The sequence below is a fragment of the Danio rerio genome, chromosome 12, assembly GCF_049306965.1.
Source record: "Danio rerio strain Tuebingen ecotype United States chromosome 12, GRCz12tu, whole genome shotgun sequence".
Lineage (NCBI taxonomy): Eukaryota > Metazoa > Chordata > Actinopteri > Cypriniformes > Danionidae > Danio > Danio rerio.
Genome location: NC_133187.1, coordinates 9,594,936 through 9,617,848, shown reverse-complemented (window position 1 = coordinate 9,617,848; position 22,913 = coordinate 9,594,936). Strand labels below are relative to the sequence as shown.

The following is a 22,913-nucleotide window of genomic DNA, read 5'->3' as shown; positions in this document are numbered from 1 at the left end:
AACTAGGAATAATAAACTGTCAAACTGCTTGCTCTACAATCAAGTGTCCTCATAATTATACACAAATAATAGATAAAATTAGTAATAAATTAATAAGATTAATAAATTAATAAGCTGTTTTAAATGTATACAAGTCAATGAAGGTAAACGAGAGCAGAAATCTGGAGCCAAAAAGATTCCAATGGCTGGCGCTAGGGCTAAACAATATATTTTTTGAGGATCGATATCGCAATGTGTGTATCTGCGATGGTCGTATCACAGGATTAGATCATTTGTTAAAGATTCGAAGATAAAGAGACTATTAGATATTACTTCTAAAAATTGCTTATACAGTTATAATCATGTAATAGTATGTTTGATTTTTCAATTTCTCTACGTCAATATTAATGTGCTGTGTTCACACCAGACATGGCATGTGTGAATAAATCACAATATTCGCACGTAAATAGACGCGTGAACATTTTGAGTTTACTCATTTCATTCGCGTGTCAAAATTGCTTAGTTCGCGGTCAATTTTACTTCACTATAGATTCGGATTCGCGTCATGGGCAGGGCTTCTGTCTGCCTAGTGACTCTAGTTTCATTGCTAAATGGCTAACGTTGATTTTATTAAAAGAATAGCTGTGCTTTATGTGCTTTAGGAAGGCTGATAAACAGTGTAGATTTGTTCGGCGCCGTGTCTGAGTGCACTAGATTCTTTCAGAGGTGTACCCAGCTCTGTAAGTTCATAAACTCTCCTAGAAACTATACCTGGATGATGGAAGCTTTCAGTGCTGCTTCCAACTGAGCCGAGCCTAGTTTGATGAGCTGTTATCTAGTATTGGCAGGAGGATTTCTCCTCGAGACATCAACAACAGGCACTACGTCATTATAACACCCCTACAAGAGGAAGCTCCTGATTGGTTAACACGGCACAAATTTTCTCTAAAGTTCATATTTTTCAACCACGTGATTTGCACGTTAACCCTGTCAAATGCACGCCACTTCATTTGCGCAAATCGTGTCATTCATGTCACCACATTCGCACGAATCTTGTTGCAGGATGTCTATTCCCGTCTTTGCATTGACTTGGCACTCTTTATTCGTTTATTTTTGCTTGAAATGTATTGCAATTTATTCAGATTCACTGCATTATAAAAGACTGGATCATCCAGTTGATCTAAACTAATGAAATCTTTCCAAATAGAGCTATTCAAAATCATCTGCTGAATTTATATTCATATTGCAATATAGATATCACATCAAAACAAAATATCGCAATGTCAGATTTTCCCAATACCGTGCTGCCCTAGTTGGCACCTGATGATACATGAAGAATAAGATCAATAATGTGTATGTGTCCTGTCTGCTGAGTGTGCTCTCTTTATTTGAGTCCTTGAGAATTCAAGATCAAACTGGTGCAATGTCATGCGGAAATTACTAAATGTTAATTGCTGGTTTTCCTCTGCCCTTTCATGCTATGAGAGATAGTCTTCAGCTTTCCTCCATGACGGTCACTGCGTGTTCACGGGGTTCATCGGCGCGCTCCAGACCTCGTGCTGCGATCGCACGCCAATTCTCTTTAGCTCCCTTTCCACTTCCCAGAGCGAAATTCGGTGACCAAGTGGCACAGAAGTGGCTCGGCAATCCTCGCAATTAGACCCACATTATATAAAGCATATTCAGATAACAAGAGAGCACATACGGCACCAATGAGGTCGCTGAGCTGCTCTTTGTCCGTGAATAAATGAGATTTTTAATAAACGGAATAAGCTGTTCCTTATTACGATGACCTAATGAGACTTAATATGTGGGAAAGTCTGCGGTCGTGCGGTCCCTGCACCTGGGCCACTATCCTAGCGCAGTGGTGTGGAGGTCTTCACATTTGATGTTAATCAGCCACCCAGCGTTCTTGCTGGGCCAAAAAAGGAAAAAAGAAAAAGAAGAAACCAATGTTTAATTACCAGAAAATGCTCTCCGCGTTTTAGCCAGGACAAAGAAGGGCACATAGAGCTCATTGAAGTTAGCAGGAAGGGACCAGTGGTCAATTGGGTCATTGATTTGAATTGTTTGACAGAGCCAGAGGAACAACCAAAGTTCAAAAATCCCAAGTAAAATTGAGAAGTTTGTCACAGAATCTGTTAGAAAGAGCTGTCAGAAGCGATTACCGGCCATAAAAGCTCCCCGCCGACCAAAAGTTCAAGTTCCCGCTGCACATTTAATTTGAATTTGCATGCCTTTGTTCTTGACTCCTCATGAAGCATGATCTGATTACAAGGGTGAGCAGTTACAACAGGGAACTGTGGGCTTATTTGTCTAACAAAAGTGATATTATGTTTTAAGGGCCAAGTGAGCGACACCAACCGAAGACTTCAAGACGCCGGACGGGAGGTATGGCACAGTCTGGCTTTGTTTGCATGTCTGCCCAAGAGCAGAATGTCCGTTAGCAGACAATAGAGCAGAGAGGACTGTCTCGTTAATTGAGAGGGTTTCACACTCTTTGACCTTCCCTTATGTAAGGTGACGGCCCAAACCGAGGAGGTCATCCGCTGCCGGGTTCAGCAGAGGAACATGGCCACCACCGTGGAGAAGTTGCAGCTCTGCATTCCCGGTGAGATGTTGGCGAAGCTAAATCAAAGTCTTGTTGTGTGCTCAATTCCGATTCTCTCATCGTTTCCCAGAGATTTAATCGGAAGACTATTAAAAACAATCAGGAAACTGTAAAAGCGAATGTTCCCAGGTTTTTGGTTGCACTAATGAGTCCAGGTCCTCAGTGTGTTTATATTTTGCAGTCACTTTGTCTTAAAACTGGATACAACTGTTCCTAGCTGCTAGAACAAACCGAAAGAGAATTAGAAGTTCTGTTGTTGCAATGCTTTCATTAAAAATAAACTTGGACAATTCTGTAGATGAAATAGAGTTAGATTGAGATTTCTGGTCAGTTAATTTCAAAACAGTAATATAATTTGCACTCCAAATATTTTTTTGTGGCTTGTTCTTGTTGTACTTACAGCGGGGAAAATAAGTATTGAACATGTCACCATTTTCACAGAAAACATATTTCTAAATGTACTGTTGACTTGATAACAACCAACGAAATCCATATATGAAAAGAAAACAAATCTAATTAGTTTACAAATGAAGCTATGTGTGAAATGGCACAGTGAAAAGTATTAAACACTTGAAGAAAGGGAGGTGTAGAAAGGCAGTGAAAGCCCAGACAGCAACTGAAATCTCTCAGTAGTTCTTCTGCTACCCTCTGCCCTTTATCATTGTAAATTAATATTAGCTGCTTCAGTCCAACATTTACATTTGCAGGATGATGAAGATGAAACCAGGGTGGGCATTTCAGCGAGATAATCCAAAACACAGCCAAAGAAACTCGCAAATTAGAGATGCGCGGTTGGCGGTTATAGCCGCGGATAAACCGCGGATCGGGCGGATGACGTTACGAAAAAATAATATTTTAATTAAATTCGGGCGGGTGGCGGGCGGTTGTACTGTTTTTATAGGCATAGCTGGCGCACCAACGAAAAAGCCTAGGACTGACTTCACAGAATGGGAGGAGGAATCGGATATACTAATTCTGGATGAAGTACAGAAGTATTCCTCTACAAACTTTCGTATAGACGGATCAGCAGAGGAAAATCTACTTTCCTTTAGGGAGAAATAAGGCCAGTCATTCCCACGACTGCAGCACCTTTCCAAGAGAATTATATGCATTTCAGCAACAAGTGCTGCGAGCGAGCGCTCCTTCAGTGCAGCAGGGCGCATTATAGTGGCTATGCAGGCGCTCCCGTCTGAATCCTGACCTGACACTGTCATACATGCACTTAGCCTGGTCAGACTTGATGTTCGCTCAAAGAGGGATGGCAAATCTATTTTTCTAATTTAATTTCTAATTGTGGGGGTGACTGAGCCTATAAGGCTTAGGCACGATATGACGTTTTTATTAAAAAAAATTCAACTGTTTGCCAAAGCATGCGACTATAGCCTATGCCTACATTAAGATATTTTTGTTAGTATTTTTTTACTGCCTGTTGTTTCTTTTGGCATATAAAATAGGTATTGTCTGATAGAGATAGAAATAAAGGTTCATCTGTGTCGCAGAACTGGTGTTGTTTCCGATTTCTACAAGCTCAATAACATCCACAGCAAAAAATAAAAAATAATAAATAAAAAAATAGTCGAAAAACTGTGCCCATTAATTAGATGTGCAAGGCAAGCAGGTACGTTTTTGGGGTTGCTATGAACAACTACAAATGTAAACATTATTAGGCTATAATGTAAATGACTTATTATTCTATCTATTAACTAAAAAATAAAGTGAAATAGGCATTTAGTAGTAGGCTAAATAGCAGCATGTTGAAATGATGTGTCAATGCGTTTTCTATTAGGCTACAATAAAAAAAAAGTTGTACAGTACAGTGCGTTTAATTTAGGCTATTTATTTACTTTTGTCCCTGTGCGCCGATTGGAGACGGAGTTCACTGCTGATGAGAGCTCGGTTGCTTCTCATTTCTTATTTGTGCATCCTCGTTTCCTTTCCTTGCTTTCTTTCCTCGTGTTTCCACCCCAACGGGATACGAGGGAAGGACGCAAGGAAAAGACTTAAGGACCGAGGAATCGAATCAAGTGAAAAGACACGTCCTCGTATCTTTAGCGTCACTTCAAAGCGTCGTCAATTAATGACTTGCACGTTTGGATTAACTGCATGTCTACATTAAAGTCATTCTCTATTCTATAATGATCAATAAAGAAACATTCATTTAATAATAAAAAGGAATAAGCCATTCAAATAAAGAGCCCAATCAGCAGATGGCGGGCGGGTGCGGTTTTAAAAATTGGTCAAAAATTTTACTGCGGATGGATGGCGGACGGATGATGAATTTTGTCATGCGGTTGCGGATGATATAATAGCCCATCCGTGCATCTCTATCGCAAATGCTTTCAGAGAAAGAAAATCAAGCTGAAGAATGGTCCAGCCAATCACCTGACTTGAATCCAATACAAAATAAAGAACAGATTTGATTGAAGAGAACAGAACCAACAGAACCATCAATATTTTTACGCTCTGTGCTCATCTGTAAAAAACTTACACCTGAGCAATTCATGTGACTTCATTTTCCATATGAGAGGCGTCTTTAAGCTGGTTTCATTAAACAGCCATGTATATAAAGTATTAAATACATTTCAGTAGTTCAGTACTTTTTCCCTTGTGTCATTCCATTGTTTTTACACATAACAAATTTTTCAGATTGTCTTTGTTTTGTTTTATTTTTAAGCCTGTATTGTTTGGGTTTTTACCTACATCTGTTTTAATTCCATGTTAACAGCTCCTTTAGAAAAATTATTTCCTTGGAAACAACTTGACGCGTTCAGTACTTTTTTTCCCCACATTGTGTAAAATAAGCTTAAAGGTGCAGTAGGTGCTTGTTTTCAGAAACCTTTTTTGTTGTGCTGATTGAAAGTCTCTTCACAGTCTAATCGTAAAGAATAAAGTAAATGATCTAAATGTATTTATTTGTTTTTTTATATTTTGGGTAAGGCATAAAACTAAAAAAGGTTCATCCAATTAAATAGAGTCGGGCCGACATCTCTTATAATTCCCATAAGTAGCCAAATCTGTCAGTTAGCAAATGCAGATTTAAACAACTGCGCAGCCTTTTGTACGCAGCTCCGCCGACCGCCGCGCGTTCACGAGAGAGGGAGAGAGAGCATGCGCACGCGCGATCGGTAAAAACATGCTGAATCAAAACTTTTTAAAAACCTGAATTAATATTGGAGTTACTTTTGCACGCTGGAGAAAGGATGACACAATGGCTGAAGGATTTCTCTTAGACTGGTAATGTTCTGTTTTCTGTTTTAGCTTCACACAAAGCTGATGTAACGTTAGATGTTGTTGTTACAAATGGGTTATATCTTCACAGAAGTGTGGTTCAGCCACCAAAAGACTATTTTTAGTTTCATAAGGGAACTTTTACAGCATCGATAATGTAGATTTTAAATAGTTTAACAACAAAACACCGATATTCCGCCTTGTCTCTCCCTATATTGTTTACTATGCAGCTCTAAATACTCGCTCTGAAATAGCATGTCAGTTTGGCTTGCACGTTGCCGGACAAGCACTAGTGAGAGAGGGTTCTTTTGCTGTGCTCGTGTTTAAGGAGGCGTGGCTCTAGACGGCAGGGGAGGGACTGTGAATCAGAGATTTATGCTAAGCTGTTAGCATTGTGGAAGATCACCTACTGCACCTTTAAACAGCACAATTCTTGAGATTTGTTTTGGGACAACTTAAATGTTTTATGTTCAATCCATATCAATTAGTGAATTTAACTTTGTTAAGTTAATCTATTTCTATTGGCACAACCTGAATGAATTGTGTGGAACCCTGCATTTTTCAGTGTGAGAAAGTGGTTTCTGTTTACAGAATTAACTAAATGTTTCGGATGGATTCCCTTTTAATGTACGTTTTACTGTGAATCACTCTGTTTTATTTATTTTTATTTGCAGTTCTGGAAATGTACAGCAAATTGAAGGAGCAGCTTGAATCAAAAAGGTAACAGTTTTAAAATTCTTTATAAAAAGCTGACGTTGAACCTTTAGATAGCGTTCTGAGCTTTTAAGTTAACTTTGCAGTTTGTCATTTTTTTATTTTAAAACATTATTTGAACATGTTTAGGAAAAAGATTTGTTTTTAGGCATTTATAGCTTTTATCCATAAAGGGAAAATACTATTTAGATTGGTGTAGAAAAGGTCCAAATAATATCACAATTTTATTATGGGATTTTGGAAAATTATATTCTAAAAAATATGTGTTTTCTACAGCCCCAAATGAGAAAAAGTTGTGATAGTATGGAAAATGCAAATAAAAAAAAGAAAGAAGTTATTTCTAAATTTACTTTAATTTGTTCTTCACTGCAGACGATATAACAAGCATTCTTAAATGTGTCTCTCACGGTTTATTTTTCTTTTTCAAAATAAACACATTCCAATTTTGGTTTTTGCAACAAAATTTTAAAAAGTTGGAACGGTAAAGCATTTACAACTTTGTAATGCTTTTTACAACACTTAAGAGACGTTTAGGGACTGAAGACACCAAGTAATGAATTGTTTCAGGTGTAATTTTATCCCATTCTTCCAGCAAACAACAGTACAAGGTTTTCATTGCATTCTGCGCTATAAGTCTCGACAAGTCAGGACTGCAGGCAGGCCAATCTAGTACTGGTATCCTCTTCCACCGCAGACAGGACTTAATGTGTGCAGAATGTGGTTTTGCATTGTCTTGCTGAAATATGCACAGGTGTCCCTGGAAAAGAAGGCAGCATATTGTGCTCTAAAATCTCTATGTACTTTTCAGCATTAATGGTGTTATCACAGAAGTCCTTGTTACCTTTGTCAAGGACACTGACACAACCCCATACCATGATGACAGATCCTTGCTTTTGAACTTGTTGCTGGTGGCAACAATCTGGGGGACAATTTTCTTCTTTAGTCAGGAGCACACGGTGTCCATTTCTTCCAAAAAAAAATACCTGAATTGCTGATTCATCTGACCACAGTACATATTTCCACTAAGTGATGGTCATTTCCAGATTCCTCACAGCCCAGAAAAGTTGACAGCATTTCTAGACGCTGTTAACATATGGCTTCCTTTTGGCACAGTACAGTTTTAACTGGCATTTTTGGATGTAATGCTTTTTGTGGTACTTGACAAAGGCTTGTCAAAGTAGTCCTGAGTCCATGTGGTGATATCACTTATAGATGAATGACGATTCTTGATGCAGAGCCACCTGAGGAATCAAAGATCACGGTTGTTCAGCTTATGCTTGCGCCCTAGTACTTTAAGCACTGAAATTCCTTTAGATTCCTTGAATTTTTCATTTATGTTATGCACAGTTGAAAGTGAAATATCCGAATGTTTCCCATCTTTCTTTCAGGAACATTGTTTTTAAACATTTCAATAATTTTCTCACGTATTAGTTGGCAAACTGGTGATCCTCGGCCCATCTTTGCTCCTACTGGACTACACCTTTTTTGAATGCTGCCTTTGTACCAAATCATAATTACAATCACCTGTGGACATCACCTGTTTCATCATTAATTAACAGGTTTACCTGACTACTAGCCCTAAACTGCTCCTGTCCCAACTTATTTTGGAATGTGTTGCAGGTCTGAATGACAGGAAAGGATGTTTATTTACAAATGAAATAAAGTTGACCGGACAAAACATGAATTATTCTCATATTGTCCGCAATGAAATACAAGTCAAAGTATTTAGAATTCACTATTTTCCTTTTGCATTTGTGTTTTTTTATACTGTCCCAACTTTTTCTGATTTTGGGTTGTACAATGTATTTTGTATACATTTAAATTAAATAAATATTAAAACTAATTATCTTTAATGTTATGTATTAAATGGAACAGTATATTTTATGTAAAATAATAGTTTATCTAACATCAAATCCAATCATTTTAACTCTTAAAAAAACTGAATAAATGAATAAACTATTTTTAAAATGCTGTCAGTCTTTTTTTTCTGGACTGAAGGGATGAATGTAGGGTCACGCTGAACTTGAAAATAATGACCCTTCTTTGTCCATTTATGTCTACTTAGTCAGTCATAACACATCATGAATAAATAAACCATTCAAACGCTAAGACAATTGACCTTGTGTGTGCCCTTCTTCACAGGACTGTCCTGTGCCGCCAGGCCCATGACAGGCCTCCTCCAAATTGAGGCAATTAACGCGATGTGTTTTTCCATTAATCTGTGTGTCGCCACTGCACGCTAATGACTAGGCTGGGACATGGTCTAATCAGGCAGGGATTCTTTTGCAGTTCACATGTAACACTCGCTGGGAAGGGCGCCACTTTGGCCTTCCACACGGACGCACGCGCACTTCAGAGCGGTGAGGTCAGGGAGCATTCAGAGCCAACTCTAGCGCGCTACAAGTTAATATGCGTATTAAGTATGGTGAATATGGACAGGCCGTGCAATTTCCGAATACATTTTTTTAGGTTGTACATAGATTGAAAACAGCTCCAAGTTTTCCCACGGCCCTCTTGATAGGACTAAATCTCCATAAATTTGTCATCCATGCTGAAAAGAACGCTCAAGAAGGCTCATTTTACAAGTTACCTAGGGTTAAACAGTTGAGGTTTACCATTTTTTAATCCATTTAGCCAATGTCTGGGTCTGGTGGTGGCAATTTTAGCTTAGCTTAGCATAGGTAATTAAATCAGATTAGAACATTAGCATGAAAAATTTTAAAAAGAGTTTCCCATTTAATTTTCCTATTTAAAGTTTGACTCTTCTGTAGTTATATTGTTTACAAAAACAGATGCAAAATTAAAAGTGCTATTTACAATGATTTATGCTAAGCTAAGCTAAACTGCTCCCGCTAGTCCTGGTGATCAGCTGAATGGATTAAAAAAATATTTAAATTCAACAGTTTGCCTTGTAAAATGTGTTCCTTAAAAGCTGTAGCTCACTGAAAAAAATAACTTGTCATAAACTATTAAATCAGATTGGACCATTAGCATAGAAAAATTCACAAAATAGTTTGGTAATTTTCTTATTTAAGGTTTGATTTCTGTAGCAGATGCAAAATTAAAAGTTGCTATTCTCAATGATTTATGCTAAGCTAGGTTAAAATGCTTTCCCCATTCCTGGTAATTGCCTCAATGGATTAAAAAATATTTAAACTCAACTTTTTGACTTGTAAAATGTGCCTATTTCCAAAAATAGTGTTTCTTTAAAGGTATAGATCACAGAAAAATATCAACATCTGTCATTTATTACTCACTCTGTCAATGTCTGGGTCTGTTAACTGCAATTTTAGCTTAGCTTAGCATAGATCATTGAATCAGATTAGACCATCAGCATAGAAAATTTCATAAAATAGTTTTGGTAACTTTCCTATTTAAAGTTTGACTCTTCTGTTGCAGATGCAAAATAAAAAGTTGCTATTTTCAATGATTTATGCTAAGCTAAGCTAAAATGCTTCCCCCAGTCTTGGTAATTGGCTCAATGGATTAAAAAATTATTTAACCTCAACTGTTTGACTTGGAAAATGAGCCGATTTCCAAAAATAGTGTTCCTTTAAAGGTGTAGATCACTGAAAAATATCAACATCTGTCATTTATTACTTACCCTGTCAATGTCTGCGTCTGTTAACAGCAATTTTAGCTTAGCTTAGCATAGATCATTGAATCAGATTAGACCATTAGCATAGAAAATTTCATTTTTCATTTCATTCAAGTTTGACTCTTCCTAAGCAGATGCAAAATAAAGTGTCTCTTTTTAAATGAGTTATGTTAAGCTAAACTAAAATGCTCCCTCCAGTCCTGGTAATTGACTGAATGGATTATTGAATCTTATATGAATTTTAAAGAGTTTTCTGTTTAATTTTCCTATTTAAAGTTAGACTCTTCTGTAATTACATTGTGTATGAAAACAGATGCAAAATTAAAGATGCTATTTTCAGTGATTTATGCTAAGTTAAGCTAAAATCTACCAGTTCTGGTAATTGGCTGAATGGATTAAAAACTTTTTAAACTCAACTGTTTAACTTGTAAAATGAGCCGATTTCCAAAAATAGTGTTCCCTTAAAGGTGTCGATCACAGAAAAATATCAACATCTGTCATTTATTACTCACTCTGTCAATGTCTGTGTCTGGTAATGGCAATTTTAGCCTAGCTTAGCATAGGCCATTAAATCAGATTAGACCATTAGCATAGAAAATTGGAAAAAGAGTTTCCTATTTAATTTTTCTATTTAAAGTTGGACTCTTCTGTAGTTACATTGTGTAAGAACACAGATGAGAAAAGTAGCTATTTTCTTGGTCAAAATTGCTGGAACTAATTTGATTCAATTATTCTTTGCTAAGCTAAGATGGTTCAACTCAACTGTTTATCTCTATATGACATGTAAAATGAGACTTCATTTTAAAAAAAGCGTTTAATAAGATACATCTAAACTAAAAAACTGTTTGTAAAATAAAGTTGTTAAAACTTATCAAAGGTAAAACATTAATGGGTGTCAAAAAGAAGATGCATCTTAAAAACTATTAAACCCATTTTATTTCTCTGATATTTTATTTGTAGTTTTGAAACTATTATTTGGTAACTGACTTTAAACCTTTTTATTTCAGATACTACTCTGCACTGAAAACCATGGAGCAGCTAGAAAACATTTATATTCCCAGAGTGAGCCAGTACAGGTTCTGCCAGATCATGGCTGAGACTCTCCCAAAACTCAGAGAGGAGATTAAAGAGATCTCCATGTCTGATCTGAAAGACTTCTTAGAAAGTATCCGAAAGCACTCAGATAAGATTGGGGAAACCGCAATGAGACAGGTGGGATTTTTGTTTAATTGTTTAGTTTCATCTCATCTGTTTTGTTTTGTTTGGTCTCATTTAGTTTTGTTGTTTGTCTTGTCTCATTTTGTTTTGTTTTTTGTCTCGTTTTGTTTTTAGTCTCTTTTGGTTTTGTCTCATTTAGTTTTGTCTTGTCTGGTTTTGCTATGTTAAGTTTATTTGTCTTTCATTTTCAGTTTCATTTTGTTTAGTTTTGTCTCATTTTGTTTTGTCTTGTTTTTTTGTCTTGTCTTTGTCACATTATGTCTCAATTTGTCTTTTCTGGTTTTGTTTTGTCATGTTTTGTTTTGTCCTGTTTTGTCTCATTTTCTTTTGACTTGTTTTGTCTCGTTTTGTTTTGTCTCATTTTCTTTTGTCTTGTCTGGTTTTGTTTTGTTTAGTTTTTTGTCTTTCATTTTCATTTAGTTTTGTCTTGTTTTGTTTTGTCTCATTTTGTCTCAATTTGTCTTGTCTTGTATTGTCTTGTCTCATTTTGTTTTGTCTTGTCTTATTTTGTCTTGTCTTGTTTTGTCTTGTCTCTTTGTTTTGTCTTGTCTCGTCTTGTTTTGTCTTTCTCTCATTTTGTCTCGTGTTGTCTTTTTGTTTTGTTTTGTCTCATCTTGTTTTGTCTTTGTCTTATTTTGTCTTGTCTCGTCTTGTTTTGTCTTGTCTCTTTGTTTTCTCTTGTTTCGTCTTGTTTTGTCTTTCTCTCATTTTGTCTCGTCTTGTCTTTTTGTTTTGTTTTGTCTCGTCTTGTTTTGTCTTGTCTTTTTGTTTTGTTTTGTCTCATCTTGTTTTGTCTTGTCTCTTTTGTTTTGTCTTGTCTCGTCTTGTTTTGTCTTTCTCTCATTTTGTCTTGTCTCATCTTGTTTTGTCTTGTCTCTTTTGTTTTGTTTTGTCTCGTCTTGTTTTGTCTTGTCTCTTTTGTTTTGTCTTGTCTCGTCTTGTTTTGTCTTTCTCTCATTTTGTCTTGTCTCATCTTGTTTTGTCTGTCTCCTTTTTTTTGTTTTGTTTTGTCTCATTTTCTTTGGTCTCATTTTGTTTGGTCTTGTTTTATTCTTTGTTTTGTTTGTCTTATTTAATCAATATGTGTTTTGTGTTTTTTATTTTTCTTTGTCTTGTTTCATCCCTATTTGTTTTGTGTTTATGGTTTGGTTTTGTTTGTCTCATTTTATTTCAATTAGTTTTATGTTTTGTTTTGATCTGTGTTGTTATAACTTTTCTTTCAGGTTTTAAAAGTATGAGTCCTTACTAATCAATGTATGCATATGTGATTTGAAATCCTGTTTACAGATATCTGCTTGCAAAGTGCTTACAAGTGTGAATCATCAGCACTTCAAATCATCAGAGAGTAGCACTATATAAATGCTATGAGTATAAGTTTTTTTTCTGATCATACGGAAAGGATTGTTTGAAAGCCCACTCACTGGTGTGGAACACACTCAGAATTGCACAATGTTTTATGGGGTGCTTATAAAAATGTGTCTGGTGCATATGAAAAATTGTGTCACTTACAGGTGGTTTGTCAAATCATTCCACCTGCATGAAACACCTAATGTCTTTTTGTACCACACATAGCAAATATAAGTCTAAATGTCCAAACCCATTAGTGTAACATTAGTGTAACACGACAAGGCTAGTATTGTAGTCGTTGAATTGATTGTTGGTCTTCTCTCCATCAGGCTCAGCAGCACCGTACGTTCAACAGTGCAGTTCAGAAGCAGGTCACTCTGAGTTGTGCCAAACCTCTGTATGGGCTAAATGGCCGAACGCCCCTCCATCACAACGGCTTAAGCACAGACACAGCAGAGGAAGAAGAGATAGATGAGGAGGTATGACCTCCACAGCATCGTTTTCAGGACATTTAGAGTTTCCTTAAAAATTCTTTCATAGCACTTTTCATGAACCTGGTTTGCGTGTGGTATCAACATGTTTGTACAGAGTCAAAATATTTAGATTTATTGATATATTTAAACTAACTGAAGTATTTTATTTTAAAACAATTGTTTAAATGATTAAAATGATACACACGCAAACACAGGAGCATATGTATGTATGTATCATTATACATTTACATTATAAAGACTTCAATTATATATAAAATACAAATTTAATGATACTGTTTTAATAATAAGAATGACTAAAGCATCATAAAAACATCACTGTTTAGTAATATTCATCCCCATCAAAATTGCTTTATATTGTTTCGATAAATATTATCTCTTTTTTCCTTTAAAGGTCTTGACGGCTCAGGATCTGGTGGACTTTTCGCCGGTCTACCGATGTCTCCACATCTACACTGTTTTGGTAATTACCATCATCTCATTTCCTACTGATATAACTAGAGTTTGGTATGTAACTTCAATAGCTTAATACAATTGTAATGATATAATTTGTGATTAATTACTAATTGCATCATTACAATTGACGTAATAAACTACTTTATCGCAAAAGAAACTCTGTTACTCAAGTAATTCAATTACTTCACTAAATACTAATCCACATAAATGTCATTGCGTTTACAAAACAAATGAAACATTTATTTTTAAACAATTATTACAATTAAATTATTATTATTTTTTTAATATTAGACAAGTGAGATCATTTAGATTTGTTTACAAAATTAACACTTAAAATTGAAACAATATATGCATTTCAGTGTAATGACATCATATCTCATACACATCACATTTCATTTTTTCTTAAGCATATGCAGTTGTTGGACAAATAAATCTTTCTTGAGTTTAACATAAATACTGAAAATAAATCGCAAAATAACTGAATAACAGAAAAAAATATATATTTACAAATTACAGCTATTCTGAATTTATTTTATCTTAAACTAATTTCTCAGCTAATTCTTTCCCTAAGTATATGCGGTTGAAAAATGATCATAGTTGAATAACACAATCATTTTGCAAAATATGTTTTACTGTGCTTCTCTGAATTGATTTATACAGAGCTGTTGAATATATGTCCAGTAATTTAAGTAACTTACACTACCTGACAAAGGTCTTGTCATCGTTCCCAGTTGTAAGAGCAACAAATAATAACTTGACTTTTAGTTGATCATTTGGAAAAGTGGCAAAAGGTCAACTTTTCTAATGAATCATCTGTTGAACTGCATCCCAATCATCACAAATACTGCAGAAGACCTACTGGAACCCGCATAAACCCAAGATTCTCACAGAAATCAGTCAAGTTTGGTGAAGAAAAAAATCATGGCTTGGGTTTACATTCAGCATGGGGGTGTGCGAGAGATCTGCAGAGTGGATGGCAACATCAACAGCCTGAGGTATCAAGACATTTTTGCTGCCCATTACATTACAAACCACAGGAGAGGGCAAATTCTTCAGCAGGATAGCACTCCTTCTCATACTTCAGCCTCCACATCAAAGGTTCTGAAAGCAAAGAAGGTCAGCCAAGGTGCTTCAGAATTGGCCAGCCCTGTCACCAGACATGAACAATATTGAGTATGTCTGGGGTAAGATGAAGGAGGAGGCATTGAAGATGAATCCAAAGAATTTTGATGAACTCTGGAAGTCCTGCAAGAACGCCTTCTTTGCCATTCCAGATGACTTTAATAATAGGTTATGTGGGTCATTGCAGAGATGTATGTATGCAGTCCTCCAAGCTCATGGGAGTCATACACAATATTAAATATTTTTCCCCTGAACCATGACTTTATATTCTATACTGTAAATTATTTCTGTTAAGTGACAAGACTTTTGTCTAAGCAAAGTCAGACCTTACTGTCCTAATTAAATAATGAAAAATCAAAACATGATTAAATGTTATTTTGGTAAAATAAGCCTATTCTAGAGGCCTTTGCTTTTCAAATAAGCTTCTTCTGATTCCAAATGAGCAACTAGAACTCAAGTTATTATTTGTTGTTTCTGAAATGTAGGCAACAATACTTTTGTCAGATAGTGTATAAATAACTTTAATTAAGCTACTCAAAAAATGGAAAGTATTCCTGTACTTTACTTTTTCAAATATTTCACATTTTTTGTATCTAATTACACCCAACACCGGATTTAACACACTGCAAAAAAGCATAATAAAAGTCATGACACCTGAGGTTTTTACGTTACTTAACATGATTTAGAAAGTTAATCAGGTTTTTAACTTATTTTTTTATTGAACTTGATGTTTTTAGTCAGCTTAATTGATGCAAGTTAAAGGTATTTCTAAAGTTAAATTGTTTCGCCCTAATAATTCAGTTGAGCAACACATTTTTTACAGTGCACAACAGATACAGTCGAAGTCTGAATTATTAGCCCTCCTGTATTATTTGCCCCCCTGTATATTTTTCCCCCAATTTCTGTTTAACAGAAAGAAGATTTTTTTCAACATATTTGTAAACATTTTTTTAATAACAAATTTTTAATAACGGATTTATTTTATTTTTGCCATGATGACAGTAAATAATATATGACTAGATATTTTTCAAGATACTAGTATACAGCTTAAAGTGACATTTAAAGGCTTAACTAGGTTAATTAGGCATTTTAGGGTAATTAGGCAAGTCATTGTATAAGAATAGTTTGTTTTTTCAGACAATCCAAAATAATGTTTCTTAAGAAAGGTAATAATAGTTTAAGATTACACTTTTCATGCCAGATAAATAACATCTAGGCCTGGACGCCATTCCCATCCGAAAATGTCTGTTTCTCAGGGAATCCAGACAACAAGTCAGCGGAGCCGCCTAATACCCAAAACTGTTAACCAGTCTTCAACTGAATTAATAGTCTCCTATCAATATAGGAGTTGACTGAGAAAGCTAGAGAGGAGCAGAAGCAGGAGACAAAGCCATGATGATAAAGAAAGAGCAGTTTTATAATAATCAAAATTGCGTATGATACACTTTTCAGACCATGATGAATCTAACAAGTGTTATTATACCACCAGCACCAGCAATGTAAAATTCATCCCAGCATTGTCCAAAGACAATACAGACATTGAAATGGAGACATTCTCTTATCTCTTACTCATGAAAGCAAGTGTTGCTTGAATCCACACAGTCATAAAATTATTACAATGGAAAAATGAAATACTAATGAAGCCATAATTATATGAAAATAGTAATAATAAAATTTAAAAACATAATAGGTGACGCGGTGGTGCAGTAGGTAGTGCTGTCGCCTCACAGCTAGAAGGTCGCTGATTCGAGCCTCAGCTGGGTCAGTTGGCGTTTCTGTGTGGAGTTTGCATGTTCTCTCCGCATTCGCATGGGTTTCCTCCAGGTGCTCCGGTTTCCCCCACAGTCCAAAGACATCCGTAGTGTGTGAGTGTGAATGAGTGTGTATGGATGTTTCCCAGAGATGGGTTGCAGCTGGAAGGGCATCTGCTGCGTAAAACATATGCCGGATAAGTTGGCGGTTTATTCCACTGTGGCGACCCCTAATTAATAAAGGGACTAAGCCAAAAAGAAAATGAATGAATCAATGAATAAACACAATAAAATGACAAATAATAATCAATAATAATAATAATAATAAAAATCATTAATTAATGATCAATAAAATTATGTAATGATAATTTTATACATGACTAATGATAGTATGATTAAATAAAATAATTAAATGAAGAATAAATGAATGAAAACAAATGAAAAACACACACATAAGTTTGCTACTAGGATTGTCAGATCCTTAGTTAGATTCTTTAATATTGACCTTAAAATGTCTAATAAAAAATTTAAAACTGCTTTTATTGTGCCTAAAATAAAACAAATAAGACTTTCTCTAGAAGGAAAAATATTATAGCAAATACTGTGAATGATTCCTTGCTCTGCTAAACATCATTTGTAAAATATTTGAGAAAGAAAAGAAAATTAGCAGGAGGGCTAATCATTTTGACTGTTTATCAACTGCATCCATAACCTTTTATGAAAGCCTGTTTGACTTGTGTTTTTTTTTTTGAAAAACATTCCTGTTGATCTGTTTCGCCTGGCCACTGTTTTCACTGAAACTCTTTTCCCCCAAGTGCCTCCTCAAACATTAATGTCCTATAAAAGCAAAAGGGGATTTCCAGAGTTTTGACTGCCGAGCCATCAATATTATTTTTGCCATAAACCAAACGCAAACTCCAGAGAGGTGAGACGGAGTTTGTTAGTGCTCGGTGCCATCGCTCATCTGGTCAGAACTAATCCTGAGCCCATCAGCGCGCCAACAAAAGGGGTCAGACTGCAGCATCTAATGGGACTGACCGAGCCGTAACCCCCTTTTCGCCATAAAAACAAAAGCAGTGAAAAAGTTCTTTGCTTCATTCAGATTGTGCACAAACTGCGGCGCATTCACTTGGCCGTATGGGATGAGCCCAGCGCTTTCCCCTCAGTGGCTCAGATAATGAGAACACGAGCGCTTTTGACCGCTGTGCTACCCGGACGCTCACAGGTGCCGGCAGGGGCCGAGGGCCACTTTTCTACCACACACAGTGAGAGAAAGGGGGCGCAGGTGCTTAACATTTAGGAGATGTACATTTCAGACAACACTGCCTCTGTAGAGAAACATGACTTTGTTTGCATTTTGGATAAACTTTAAAGGATGCATACAGGTGAAGTCAAAACGATTAGCCCTCCTTTAAAATCTTTATTCTTTTTCAGTGATGTTTTTCACAGTATTTTAATATTTTTTCTTCTGCAGAAAGTCTCATTTCTTTAAGTTTGGCTGGAATAAACTGTTTTAATAATAATAATAATAATAATAATAATAATAATAATAATAAACCCTTTGTAAATGGGTGTTCCAGGGTGTATTTGTAAGGCTTGGTTGTGTTTATAAGATACAAAGCAATGTGTTCTCATGCTTCACTTTTAGAAAATCAAGTTATTTGTTCATGAATCTTATTTTGATTATATACAGCTACTAAGCTAACATGAAAACGACTTTCATATTTCCTAGTTTCTCGGAAAGTCTGTCCTCAAGAGGCTCTGATTGATCAGCTAACATAATGTGCTGTGATTCGCGGATCGGCTCCATGTCACCAGGAAACGTCACGGCTCTAACAGCACACGCTTTGCCTCTGTTGTGTAAATACTGTCAGTCAGAGTAGCTGTTAAGCCTGGTTTATACTTCTGCGTCAGGTGACCGGCGTAACTCACGGCCCATGCAACGCGCGTGGCTGTGCATTTATACTTCTGCGCGCTGTCTCTGTTGGTCTGCATTAACACTTCCGAAACGCTAGTTGGCAGTGAGGTGTAAATGTTCCTCTGTGTCGAGTTTCTTCGCTGCTTTTGACACTTCCGGGATGTACAAGTGGCTCAAACTCGCTCATTTTGAAGCAGGAACCGGCGGACGAGCAACAACTTTAACTATGAGGTAAATAAAGAACAAAACTTTCCATCCGGAGCTCCTTCACGGGACTCCACACTTGTAAACAATCGCTCGCGCCATTCGCGCAGCTCTCGGTCCCGCCCAGACTCGTCAGCGCTACCAAGCCGACCAATCACAGAGCTTGCGCTACGCGTCGTTGCGACGTGTAGTTACATTTTTTGAGAGGTGCACGTCAGTGACGGCGACGGCCACGGCGAAGGGCTATGCGTCAGCGCCGTAGCATACGCCGGCGTTTGACGCAGAAGTATAAATCAGCCTTTAGCCGTAACAGTTTGTGCCTAAATCAGACAGAAAATGAAGATATTTGGGTTATAAGCATGTGTAAGTAATATGAAACGTTCACATATCTTTTGTGAGTTTGTTATTTGAGATGTAGAAAGCAGATAAAGCGCCTGCATATAAAGACACTGCAGCGCTGCTGAAGATTGTGGGTGTTTACAACGGTTTGATGGATAAATATGAATTTGTAGCTAAATTGTTAACGCTGCTAAACGGCATTTCCTGTTGTTTACATTCTTGTTTACGTCCTTGCTAAAACATACCGTTAACGCTAGGCACTATGTATGTAATAGATGAATTTTAACAAATAATAGTACTTACAGGTTGTGGCTCACAATCCACAGCTTCTTCTATCATGGTTGGAGCTAGTTATTAGCTAGTGCACTAGTGCAGCCATACTTGCTGCAGCTTTTTGGTACCGCGGTAGTTCTAAAATAATCAAAAATAAATTACAGACGGCTCAAAATAAGTTGTGTAGAATTGTTATGAAAGTACCTCCATTGACACATTGAAATAATGAACATTATAGTCGAAGTAATTTTTTAAAAGTTGAGAAAAGGGTGACATTTTTAAAAATTAGTGATGGTGTTTTAGATTTTAAAGAAAACGGTCTCAAAATATTTTCTTAATTATTATGTTTTAGTTAGTGAGGTTCACTGTCATTCTACAAGAGCGCGTACAGGGATATTTACCCATATAGATTCAAGAGTGAATCAGGTAGAAATTCTTTTTTGTGTACTAGCTCTGCTGCTTGGGATGTTTTGTCCACAATTTTTAAAGAGATTCAAATTGAGAGTGTTTTTAGAAGGGAAATTAAAAAGTGGTTGTTTTACAGTTGAAGTTGAGGATTTTGTTGTGCCGAGATGCTGAGCTGATGATGTTTGCACTCCATTTATGATTTGCTCGTTCATTTTTTAAGAATATCGAGTTTTTAAAATATGTTTGAATTAGTCTAACTGGACATGTTTGCATATTTTTGTTAAAATTGTCAAATAAAATCAATCAATAAATCAAGCTGCTCCTTCTTTGAGGAGTTTTTAGCCGAATACAGCACTAAACTGGGAGACATTCTAGAAGCTGTCCTTTGTCAAATGCTAGCGCTATATCTGTTTTATAATTCTCTTGAACATAATTAAAATTAAACTGTAAGCACTTCTCTCTTTATGCTGTGTCCTTTAGAAGCCCAAATACAGAAACCGGAGAAGCTTTGTGGAAATAGCAGCATTTATACGAGTAACCTGAAGCATTTGTGATCCCACTTTTCCGGATGTATTTCTTGTAGTCCCCAAACTTCATTCGTTGTAGGCTTTGCTAAGCTAACTCTGTAAAAGCCAACGTCTCCCTTTGCATTGGACTTTGAGCGCCTTACAATCAGAGATAATGTTTATGTTCACACAACTACATTACACATGAGCTAGAGTTTAAAATATGATATCCTAGTGGACCACCCTTTTAAAGTCACTGTTATCCATTAACATTTATCCTAATTAACTTTAAGCCTTTAGTTAAGCCTCTACTTAAGCCTTTAGTTAATACTAGTATCTTGCAAAATAAATAGTATATATGCTCTTGTCATCATGGCAGATATGAAAAAAAATTGTCAGTAGAAATTAGTTATTAGAACTATAATGTATAAAATGTGTTGAAAAATTATTCTCTCTGTTAAACAGCACTTGGGAAATACTTTTAAAAGAATGAAAATTTCACAGATGGGCTAATAATTTTGACTTAATAATGGTTAAAGAATCGTTTACCCAAAAATAGATTACTCCATAACTTACTTACCCTCAAGCCACCCTTGGTAATATGACAAGGTTTCCACAGGTCAAGGAATTTTTGGAATATCAATAATTCATTTTTTTCGACTTCAATTAATTAGGGGTCGCCACAGTGGAATGAACCGCCAACTTATCCAGCATATCCAGCTCCAACCCAACACTGGAAAATACCCATACACACTCTTTCACACACATACAATACTGCCAATTTAGCTTATTCCATTCACCTATAGCTCATGTCTTTGGACTGTGGGAGAAACCAGAGCACCTGGAGGAAACCCACACGAACACGAAGAGAACATGCAAACTCCACACAGAAATGCCAACTGACACAGTAGGGGCTTGAACCAGCGACCTTCCTGCTGTAAGGCAATCGTGTTACCCACTGCACCATCGTGACGCATTTATGGAATATCATGGAATTTTAAATGTTTTTTTCTTGCCATTGAAAGTCTGGGAATTTTATGTTGTTTTTGTGCAAGTCTTGGAATATCCAGGATTTTTCTTTGACTTTTAAAACGTTACTTCCATTTATCAAAAAAAAAAGTTTTTCCTTTTATTATGGTTAGGCTATTATTTTACTACCATTGTTTTACCACTTGTTAACTGCTAATTTTTTGTGGTTACCAGGCTCTACCTGTTAAGGCTGGTTTTTATCTTAGAACACAACCAGTCCCTTCTGGATTTTGCAGGAAAATTCCTGAAAATTGCAGCCTGCAATGGCTGATTTTTGTGCCAACATTCCTTAATATTTGCAACATTTCTTTTGTTGTATGGCTGTGAAAATATACACAAATCTACTCTTAGTTCTTTATAACTTTTTTGAATTGAAGAACTATTGGTCTATTTATTTATATAAAGGAGGAGAGAGAAACAAAGAAATTAAGTGTTTGTCTCTTAATCATTTAAAACCCACTACATCATATTTGATACATGAACGATTTTAAATGATCAAAATAAACAAAACTGTTAAAATCTCTTCAACAGTAGCATTAAGAAAAGCTTCAGATTTTAGAAATTAGCAAAAAATACCATCATCTGCAGAAATTTCCCAGTATTTCTCTGGTGCAATTGGAAGATCACAATAATTATCCCTGAAAAAGCCAAAGCAGCGCAGTCAGTTATATGTATATATATATATATGTGTGTGTGTGTGTGTGTGTGTGTGTGTGTATATACTATATATATATATATATATATATATATATATATATATATATATATATATATATATATATATATATATATATATATATATATATATGTATATATATATATATATATATATATATATATATGTGTGTGTGTGTGTGTGTATACATATATATATATATATATATATATGTGTGTATGTATGTATGTATGTATGTATGTATGTATATACAAAACGATCATTATTTTTCAGTAGTATTCAAGCACACTGTGAGCATATATTAGGACTATTTCTTGTTGGCGTTCGGCATCTATTTTGACCCATAAACTTTGACACTTGACATTAGAATTATGAAGGCATGTGCAATATCGAACAGAGATATTTTACTATTTTTGAATATAATATTTTCAGATATCAGTGGTTTTGTTATATGACCAATTTAGGCCTTTTGTGAATTAATAAATATGACACTGAAGTCCCTGTCTAATTGAACAATTTTTGGTTGATTTGCTGTATATGCTGAATCATTCGTTCAAATTTTTTTTTGCTCATTTTTTTTTGTTGATTTGTTCAAAATAGCTGGTTTATTTAAAAACAAGTGGATAAGTAAATCGTTGAACTTGCCTCCTTTCAGATTCATTCAGTGTCAAATTTGCAATCATAAAAGTGCTGTTGTATAAATAAACATATTTAAATATGTGATAAACGTCAAACATGATTTAAATTAGCTTTTAGAATCATATTTTAATCCATTTGGTCTTTTCTTGCAGGGAGACAGAGAGACATTTGAAAATTACTATAGGAAACAAAGGAAAAAACAAGCAAGACTTGTACTACAGCCTCAGTCTAACATGGTGGGTATTCTTTGCCCTTTGAACAATTTGTTATCATGCATGTATAAATGTATATTTATATTTAAAATGCACCTGTTTTACTGTAGCACGAAACAGTGGAGGGCTACAGGAAGTACTTTAATCAAATTGTTGGGTAAGTTCAATGTGGAATTATTAAAACGGAATCAAAA

General features: G+C 35.7%; 1 protein-coding gene across 10 annotated transcripts in view; it reads left to right on the top strand.

Annotated features, from left to right (window-relative positions):
* Positions 1–22,913, top strand: part of exoc6 (exocyst complex component 6) — a 119,860-nt gene that overhangs the window by 25,129 nt on the left and 71,818 nt on the right. For all 10 annotated transcript variants that reach the window (XR_012387524.1, XM_021480047.3, XM_005156063.5 and 7 more), the window contains 8 exon segments: positions 2,323–2,370; positions 2,500–2,590; positions 6,493–6,538; positions 11,138–11,342; positions 13,025–13,174; positions 13,581–13,649; positions 22,660–22,743; positions 22,830–22,876. Coding sequence is in view for 9 of the 10 variants with exons in the window: in XM_021480047.3 (XP_021335722.1) it covers positions 2,323–2,370; positions 2,500–2,590; positions 6,493–6,538; positions 11,138–11,342; positions 13,025–13,174; positions 13,581–13,649; positions 22,660–22,743; positions 22,830–22,876 (740 nt within the window). In the remaining variant the exon portion in view is untranslated.